This window comes from Cupressus sempervirens, chromosome 4, assembly GCF_028749045.1.
Source record: "Cupressus sempervirens isolate cs-2001-9-10 chromosome 4, ASM2874904v1, whole genome shotgun sequence".
Classification (NCBI taxonomy): domain Eukaryota; kingdom Viridiplantae; phylum Streptophyta; class Pinopsida; order Cupressales; family Cupressaceae; genus Cupressus; species Cupressus sempervirens.
The window spans coordinates 337500441-337510746 of record NC_143121.1 but is presented as its reverse complement, the minus strand read 5'-3'; the positions used below and the strand labels follow the sequence as shown (position 1 = coordinate 337510746).

General features: G+C 32.3%; 1 protein-coding gene across 1 annotated transcript; it reads left to right on the top strand.

The window, feature by feature from the left end:
* The first annotated feature begins 2478 nt into the window (after positions 1-2478).
* On the top strand, positions 2479-6825 carry LOC149561402 (protein TAPETUM DETERMINANT 1-like). The gene is made up of 3 exons (XM_089823779.1): positions 2479-2776; positions 4636-4761; positions 6237-6825. Exons 1-3 carry the CDS (start codon positions 2638-2640, stop codon positions 6536-6538), a joined length of 567 nt encoding a protein of 188 aa, XP_089679905.1. The 5' UTR covers positions 2479-2637; the 3' UTR covers positions 6539-6825.
* The last annotated feature ends 3481 nt before the right edge of the window (positions 6826-10306 follow it).

The window sequence follows — 10306 nt, the reverse complement described above, 5'->3', positions numbered from 1 at the left end:
ATATATATGTGTGTGTGTGTGTGCATACATATATCTGTATACATACATATATATGTATACATACACATATACATATACACATGTGCACACACACACACACACAATTAGTTTTAGATTGTAGATCATATACATATCAACCACATACCTTATTTCTTTAACATTGTTTCTTTACTATAACTTATATACTTTTATATCTTTGTTATAACATAATTTTGAATTTATGTCCTTTATTTGTTTTATTTGGTTTTTAGTCTTTTGACATTTTCCTTAAGCTCCTTGATTTGTGTGCTTACCTTACCCTTCTATTTTTCTACATGAGTAAGGCTTAGTCTGCATATTTTACCATTCTATTCTTGCATTCTCTCATCCTGATGATGGATCATAGAGTGTGATCCGAAACGTTGATGCTAAAACTTATACACACAATCAAATCTAGAAACAGATTACATATTATCTAATATCAAACTATTAAAAATACAATCAAAGACCTATACCCAATCAAATGTCTTACAAACCTCACTGACCTACGTTCCATACCCATCTTTCATGACATTTCTTTCTTTAAGTCAAATAACTCTATTAAAACAAACCCATCAAATATTCTACAAACACAACCACACCCACACCAAATCAAGTATGGTAGAAACACAATCATAATGTCATTATGTTCTAGAATATCAAGAATAATATTCCTATATACCTTACAACAATGAAACAAGCCCAATCAAATACCTTACAAACACAATCGAAGATCTAGACCCAATAAAGTATCTTATTAACCTCAGTGACCCATTTTTCATACTCATCTCTCATGTCAATTCTTTCCTCAAGTCAATTAACTCTATTAAAATAAATCCAATCAAATATCTTACAAACACAACCATAGACCTAGAACAGAATCATAGGCCTTTACCTAATCAAGTATGGTACAAACACAATCATGAACCCATTAAATAAAACAATACATAACTATTATCTAATATCAAACTATTAAAAACAAAATCAAAGACCTAGACCTAATCAAATATATTACAAACCTCATCCACCCATGTTTCATACCCATCTCTCATGACAATTCTGTCCTGGAGTCAACTAACTAAGGGCCCGTTTGGTGAGCGGAATAGGAATACGTATTCTGGAATACATATTTCGGAATATGTATTATGGAATAGAACGTATTCCTGTTCTCCGTTTGGTTCAGCCAATATTTGATGGAAATTCGTAGACCCAAAAATTTATGTTTTCTAAAATTTAAAAAAATGGAATAGGAATACGTATTCCAATACCACTTATTTTGGTGAAATTGCAAAACCCCATTTTTGGGCCAAAAATAAAATACGTATTCCATTTTTGCTTAGTTGGTGCATCCAAACAAAGAATTCACAATTTTTGAAATACGTATTCCAAAATACGTTTTCCTATTCCGCTCACCAAACGGGCCCTAAACAAACCCATCAAACATCTTACAAGCACAACTATAGACTTAAACCCAATCAAAAATGTTCTATACACAATCATAAACCTAAACCCAATCAAATATGTTAAATACACAGTCATAAACCTACACCTAAACTCAATCAAATATAGTACAGACACAATCATAAACCCATTAAAGAAAACACTACATTACTATTATATAATCTTAGGTCAAAAGAAACCAATCAAATATCTCACCAACACAATCATGAACCCTATGCATATAAAAAGCAATCTCACACAAATACCTCTTATAAAAAACAAATCAACAATACTATTCACATGTACCTTACAACCCAATTGAAACAAACACCCAACCAAACACCTTACAAGCACAATGATGCACCCATCAAAGAAACCACATAAAAAGCAATCTCACACAAAACACTCTTCTTCAAATATCAAGAATACCACTTATATATATACCTTAAAAACTCACCCCCAAGTTGCCGCACAAGTGCACATGGCGCCATTAATGAAGTGGCAGAGAGGTCACAAGAGAGAACCCTGCAACGCCCCCATCAACAGACCCGCATTAAAAACAATGAGAGGGACACATCAATTGCACTCACAAGTGGCGGCGCCGGTTACCGCACTCCATTTTCACGGTCACCGATTAACAAAACCCAAAGAAAAACAATAACAATGACCGGACAAAAAGTAAATGCCCGTTTTCAATGAAAAATTATAAGGACAAAAATATAAATGCCTGTTGCCAGTATCATATAAGCATGCGGCAAACTGTACCTTTCGGGCCTTTAACTCGTGTGCACGAACTTTCTCTCTCCTCTCACACGTGTAGGCCACGTCATCCAGGAGCCTCCGTATCACTGCCACGTGGCGAGATCGGTCGGCCCACATGCGCCGACAGGGACGGCTCGGATTGTAAGTTCTTGAAGTCCCCCAATGGCCTCTTTTGCATTTAATTGCCCTGCAAGAAAGCTCTGGAGTTTTTGACCATTGTCTTTGTTATAAAAAGTGGGGGTGTTTTCAATATGAATTAAATAATTATATGCACACACCTTTTGTGGTGTCCTTGTCGTACCATTTTCGGCGCTCTGTCGAAGTTGTTTGTGGGGGGATTATTATATTGTTATTGTATGATTCAAAATCCTCTGTGACAAGATAAAAGAACGGATTTTGAGATCAGGGATTGTGTTTATGATGAAGAACAAGAGTGAAAGTCGACATTTTGTTGTTTGCAGGAAGATTTGCATGAAGCCCAACATGTCGTGGATTCTTCTCGTTATGCTCGTCTTGCTCTGGGTTCTATGTGTCGGAGTGCTCAAGTTGGATACAGGTTTGAAAAAAATGAAAGAATTGTGTTTTTTTTCTCAATTTGGTAGGGATTGAAATGGTTATTATTGGGTTTTCTTGTCCACTCTGCTCTTGTTCGGATTTGAAATGAGTGATGATAATGTCATTATAGTTCTGAATTTTGTCTGTGTGATTGTTTTGCATCATATTATATGATGAATGATCAGGATGAGTTTGAATCAGGAAAGAAAACCACTTTGATAATGAATCAAAATCCAAGATTCTTATTACATTAGTATTGTAGGCTGAAAATTTCATGTTATAAAGAAAATCATCTTATTGGCGATCAATCATGGAATATGTTCTACAATTTGATGTAGAAATTTCATTACATTATTATGGATTCAGGAAATTCTATGCTGTTAGTGAACAATGCTAAATGAGAATAATGCATTGTGCTGGTTGTATGTTAATACCCAACAGATTACTGCTGTGCATTCAATGGTTGTATACATTTATTTCATTAACCGCGAAAAATTCATACCATCTATTCAATGCTTGTTAATGTTTACTTAATGAACTGTAAAAAAACTCGTACCAACTATTCAATACTTGCTTTTGATATTGTTTGATTGAGAAATGGTGCATTTATATGGCCTGCAAGAGCATTTCAATGCTGTTTTGTAGTTGCTAGAGACCATATTATGTGCAAGAATGGAGAAAAGATTTATGAGAATTTTGTTTTCTGTCAGAATACTTCTATCAATGGAATACCATTAACATTCAGATAGTGCAACAAAATGGGTAATGGGTGAGCTTGATTATTGTTGAGCTAGTGTTGGTCTAGCATCAATACCCAATAGATAATCTCTATTTCAATAGTTTCCCATTGTTTTTGCTGGGAAATCATTCCTCTTTATGACCTGCTGGACTTTTGCAATTGCTGATTTCTAATTGCTAAAGACTGAAATTTGTGCATGAATGCAATAAGAGAGATACTAAAGCGCTCCTCCAGTTGGGAGTGTTTCTGAAGTTGGGCTAATAATGAGAGATTAATGTAATGGGTAATGGATGATTGTTGTTGATTCAAATCATGTTTTCCAGATTGTTTGTGTTGGGAAATCATGCATTTATATGATCTCCGTAATGGTTTGCAATTCCTAATCTCTAATTGCTAGAGACTGATTTGTGTATAAATGAATGAAAGACAAATTAAACCTCAGTTAACCTCCTGTATATGGGCTTCTAATCACAGTTTAATGAAATGGGTGATCATCTAAATGGGTTGCAGAGCTTTCAAAACCTCAAACCACTGATGATAGTCTAGCCAGCAATAGAGGCACATGAGAAGGCGGGATTTACAGAGATAAACATGAGAAGGTAGGATTTGTGAACACAGAAGTTTAACTTGGATTGGAATGAAAGGAAAAACTACATAGAGATCTGTGAAAAAACAAAATCAAAAACGGATTTTTTTGGAAATGTAGATATACTCTTCTCCTTTTCATATCTCCTCTATCCACATCCATCAATTTCATTCAACTGCTTTCACAAGAATGAGCAATGCCCAAGTCAGCCATGAAAGGATAGTTAGTTATGGTGCTGAATGAAGAATCATCTTTGTTGATTTCAATGATGCAAACATATATTTTTCTTTCTTGGTTAGCAATGAGATTCTTATTGTCACTTTAGGCACTAAAATTCTGCCGACATTCCATCCTCGAGAATATCGTGCTAACCTAACTGTTTCTGCAATCCTGTCATATCATTTCAGCAGTACCCTAATACAAAAGAATGGTGTTTTAGTCATGACTGTTTTAAATGCTCTCAAATGCAATAAATGAAATGACAACAAGATTCCTTCTTGATTACGTAGTGACCATTCTTTTTGGGCATCTGCAGGAACTGTTCACATAGGAGACTACTACAACGTTAATGTCCTCAATTACAACGTCTCAGACAAAATGGAAAAGTGGGAAAAAGTGGGTTTGCAACCAGTATTCAGAAATAGAAGACTCAAAGTCTCCGGTATAGTTTTCCTTTCACAATTCCCAGTTTTAGAGGCCATGGGTGACTGAAAAAAATGCTGTTTGAAGTTTATAGCTTACCAAATTTGTGTTTATGGCTTACTAAATTTGTGTTTCAAGCTTTTGTATTAAACTGTCTACTGCTGTTTTGGTCATATTGAGAGATGGATGTGTCGATTCATAAGACAATAGGTACTGTTTTTAACATTTGCCAAATTGAGTGACTATTATATGATAGGAGGATTGTTAAAGTTGTTTCTTGGGAGAATGAATTTTTAAGAAGATACAAGTTATTATTATTTCACCAGTTTCAGAGTTATTATATGATAGGAGGATTGTCAAAACTGTTTCTTGGGATAATGAATTTTTAAGAAGATATTATTATTTCACCACTTTCAAAGTTGTCCCTGACCCTCCTTGACCATTGCAGAGCATTTTCCTTTTTCCATCCATTATCATATTACCACTTGTCTTTGACCCTTTGTGCATTTATCTTTTCCATTATACTAACTTCCAAAATTATTACTATTGACTTTTGAACATGGAATTATCTTTTGGAATCCATCATCAAAATTATTCTTTAGCCTTTATTATATTGAAAGGATGGGGAAAAAGTTCCTTCGACTGATATTCAAAGCTCCAAACCCAACTTTTAGTTTCGCCTCAAATTCATTTTTTATTCTTTGTCTTTTGGAGTTGTTGTATCGGGATGGATGAGATGATGTTAAAGATCTCTACATTAATTTATTCAAAAGCTTTGAATTCAATTTTTTATTTTATTTAAAATCCATTTGTCATTGTGAAATATGTTTTTTTTAAAGCAATCTAATAACTAATTCAAGATGAATGAATTGATGTTTAGGATCTGTACACTGTTTATCCAAAAGCATTAACCCAATTCTTAATTTTGTTTAAATTTATTATTATGATAATATATATCACTTGTTATAATTTGGCGTCACTGTATTGAAATGGATGTTTTGATGTTAACATTTTCTACACTGTTTGATCTCAAAACTTCCAATCCATTTTCCTAATTTTGTTTAAATTTATTATTATGATAATATATATCACTTGTTATAATTTGGCGTCACTGTATTGAAATGGATGTTTTGATGTTAACATTTTCTACACTGTTTGATCTCAAAACTTCCAATCCATTTTCCTAATTATGTTTGAAAATCTGTTTTTATTGTAAAATATGATCTTTCTAACTTTTTTAGTTTTCTATTTAAATGGATGAATTCAAAAGCTTCACGACCAAGTTATAGTTTTATTTATATATTATTATTCATTGTATAAAGTATGTTTATGTAGTATTTCTGAAAATTAAAAAGCATAATTGATCTAACATGACTCTTCTGTCATCTATTCCAAAATTAGATGAGTGAAAAAAAAAAACTCGCATTAAATTCAAAAAAACAATATGAACTGTAACAAAGATTCAATCTTTAATCTGCTGTTGCAATTGATCAGGAGCGTGCACGAACAAAGACATAAGCATTTCACAGAGCTCGATTTCAACTCCCGGCATACCTGAATTCATAGTGCAGATCGTGAATACGTGCATGTCTGGCTGTTCTCCTTCTCATATTCATGTGCACTGTGGCTGGTTTGCTTCCGCCAAAATGGTGAATCCCAACGTCTTCAGACGACTCAAATATGACGATTGTCTCGTTAATGGCGGAAAGCCTCTCAAGAGCAGTCAAATTATTCGTTTTACATACTCCAATACGTTTCTCTATCCTTTATCCTTCAAGTCTGCAAGCTTCTGCTAGATACAAATTTCTTCCTAATATTTATGTTATATATTACTTGATTATTTTTCAGACACACTGCTGTTGCTCCAACGTGATGAGCAAATAATATAAAATATATATATATACCTATTTTTTTGATAAAAGGAAAAAAGAAAGATGAAAATGATGGATACCTATTCTCTCTGCAAATAGGAGTTGTTCATGAAGCAGGATGTTATACTTTATCAACCATGTTGATATTTTATATCTGTATCAAAAGGACTGTAAACTTTGTAAGCCACTCTATAGATATGAGCATGCTTTTACTTCATTTGCAAATGGATAATGAGTTTTACATGAAATAGGAACAAAGATCTAATTGAGACGGCTAATGAAAATGAGCGATGAATTTTTTATGGAACATAGGTTTATTTTATTTTTTTTAAAAATGCGCCGGGTAAACTTTTTAACATGACCGTAGTACTGGCGCCACCAACCCCCTACAATAAGGAAGATTTAACCAACCGAGCTAGGGCCCCCGCCCACATGGAACATAGGTTTAATTGAAATGGGTAATCATGAATTTTTCGTAGAAGGTGACAATACAATTTTGATGGAGCAAAGGTATAGTGAAGAAATATCGAGATGGGTTAATGAGTTTTTTTAATAGAGATGGATAATGACATATACTAGATGGACAGCGAATGTTTAGTGGAGCAAAGGTTTCATACAGATAGCTAATTATTTATTAATTGAAATAGGAATGAATTATAATGAAGTTTTAAAGGAGATATTTAATGAATGTTTTAATAAAATATTTCTTCAACAGAGAAGGGCAATGATTTTGTAATGAAAATGGGCAATGAGTTTTATATTTGGAATGAGCAGTCAGAATAAAGGACCAGCAGAGATGTTTAGTGATATTATAATAGAGATAGGCAATGACGAATATGAAATGTGTAATGATTTTTTTTTATGGAAGAGTTTTAGCTATTCTATATGCACGAGTCTTAATTGGAACCTATTTGACTAAGAATCAAACAATTAAAAGATATTCTATATGTATAGTAAGCATAGCAAATATAATAATAAATAAATTTAATAAAAATAGATAATAAATTAATAGTGAAATGTACAATTTCTAAAACTTAACTTCAATTAAGAAAAAGTTATTAAAAATAAGACTTCACAAAAACAAATCACAATCAAACTTAATGTAAGAATGACATTGCATCAAAACAATACGTTCTGATCAATTATATAATTATGATATAATCTATAACTGCTTTAATGAGTTTTTAATTGAAATGGGTAATGAATTCCTAATGAAGATTGACCATTATTTTTACTTTATGGAGCTCAGCTTCAATGCAAAGCTAACATAAAGCATCAATAAAAAAATGAGATTACAGAGAGATCGCAATCAAACTTGGTGTGAGAATGAGATTGCTTGAAAAGTAGCCAGATACTTCATTTGGTCAATAATTCATTTGGTCAATAATAAGTCTTCTCTGTTTAGAAGTTGGTGCTGTAAAGCTGCTGTTTTAAAATGGTGTCAGCCCATTCTGGGTGTGTGTGCAGTGTAAAAGACACCAAGTATGATTTTCGATTTTGTAGTACCTAACATCCGTGTGAAGTCTTTGTTAGCAGAGGAGTTATCATATGCCATTCTTTTGGACAGATAGCCGGTCTAAAATTGCTTGGGTTACCAGAGATGGTTAATTGCGAAGCCATAGGTTGGCAACCCTGATTTGTTTCACTGACTTTATGTTGTTTGGAGGAAGATAAATGGGGACCAAGTTTTGGACGACTGACTTCCTGCTCGCAAGCTATATTCTACCCACCAAATTCATAGGTGAAGGTGAACCATTCTTTGATACCATGTAGTTATCATTGACTCACAAATCTCATTTGTAGGAATATATCTATGAACTTTTTATACTTTTAAAATTATATTTTCATTTTTTAATCTTATCAAAGATTTTACATATAAATTGAATATTTCAAATATGAGAGTAAAAGTTTTATGTTGAACCTCTTTAGCGTTCAGGTTTCCATCTTGCTAAATTTGTTGACCTCATTTCTTATAATGTCGGACTTCTAATTGCAAGACTTAATCTACTTTGAACTCTTTAACAACCCTTCAACTTCATCACTACATCAAGGACCTATTGAATATAATATCATTTTGAAAGTATATTCAACATTAAACTCTAATCTTAAGAAATTCCATTGTCATTTCAATGTTCAAGACATGTATTGTCTTGCAAATTAAGTTGCTTTGCTATTGGGCATTTGACTTCACTTGCATTTAGGTCAGTGGAAGGGTCTTGCTATTCCCATGAGTGCTTTGTTGAAAACTATTGTCTCATGTACAATTCCTCCTCTAAGGGCTCGTTTGGTTGATGGAAGAGGAATAGGAAATTAGGAATACTTTTTCTATTTTCCTTTGCCTCTAAAATGAGCTTACGTCCATTCCAAAAAATAGTTGTTATTGGAATAGCTATTCCTATTCCCAATATGTATTCCTATTCTCAATTATCATGCCTTCAAACAAACAGACCCTAAGTGCTCTCTTAGACAATTTCTAATCCTCCTTAAATGATTGTTGGAAGTCTCTCTCACTCTCCTCCTTTTGCCCCACCCTACATTGAATGGTCTTCTTGAGGTGGGACCTCTTCCTCTTCTTCCCCCTCTTCATGGGAATTTAGAAGATAATATAGATTGGATTGTTGTTAGAAAAAGGAAAGGTCCTATTTGGTCTTCTCCCCATCTTTCATTTAGTTTTTGATTGATTCTTAGCTCTAATTAAAATTTTATTTTATTTGTAAGTTCACTCCTTGTGAAACCTCTCTTTTCCTATTTAATTAAGCAAAACTTATAAATTAGATTTATTTGATCATTAATTTACATCTAATGATATATACAATCGTTACTTCCTTGAATGATTTAGTGATCACAAGATTTCTATGATAGATTGGAATCTATATATGTTAATAACTACACTTTTAAAATCATACTTTCATTTTGAAAGCACATGTAGCTCTAATTTGAAGGAATTTCACTATCTCTTGAATGCATTCCAAATCACATAATAACTTATAAATTAGGTTTATTTTGACCATCCATTTATGCAATACCAATCTCTTAAGGTATATAAAACTTCTATTTTGAGAGCACATTTAACTATAACTTGAAGGATTTTACTACTATATGAATGATTTCAAGATGTTTAAAATTTTATTCAAATGATAATAGAATTCAATCAAAATAAAATTAAATGTACTTTCAAAGCTGTATTTTTAAAATCATACTTCCATTTTGAAAGTACATTTAGCTGGAAAATTCAAGGTATTCCACTATCATCTGAATGATTTTCAAGTTACAAAGTAACTTATAAATTAGATTTATTTTCACCATTAATTTATGCAATGATTGTAAGATACATAGAATTTCACTTCCAAATGATTCTTCTCATATCAAAATTTCTACATTATTGTTTTTCATATTGTTTAGACAAGATCTTTTTTGAATACAGATTTAACTATAGTTTGAAATTATTTTACTATCATTTGAATGATTTCATGTTGTGTAGTTAAAATTTGATTCAAATGATAGCATGCATCCTTCAAAATATAGTTACATAGTGACTCATAGATTAGGTTTATTTTGACCAATAATTTATGCAATAATAATCTCTCAAGATATATACAGTTGTCAACTTGTCACTTCTAAATGGTTCTTCTCATATAAAAATTTTTGCATTAAATTTAAATATTTCTTTATTTTGTTCTTTTTTTTTTTAAT

Bases quoted from the DNA above. Each gene is read 5' to 3' on its own strand.
- LOC149561402 (XM_089823779.1), top strand. From the start codon at position 2,638: ATGATGAAGAACAAGAGTGAAAGTCGACATTTTGTTGTTTGCAGGAAG. The intron at 2,777-4,635 runs GTTTGAAAAAAA...GGGCATCTGCAG, and splicing joins AGTGCTCAAGTTGGATACAG to GAACTGTTCACATAGGAGAC. The intron at 4,762-6,236 runs GTATAGTTTTCC...GCAATTGATCAG, and splicing joins TAGAAGACTCAAAGTCTCCG to GAGCGTGCACGAACAAAGAC.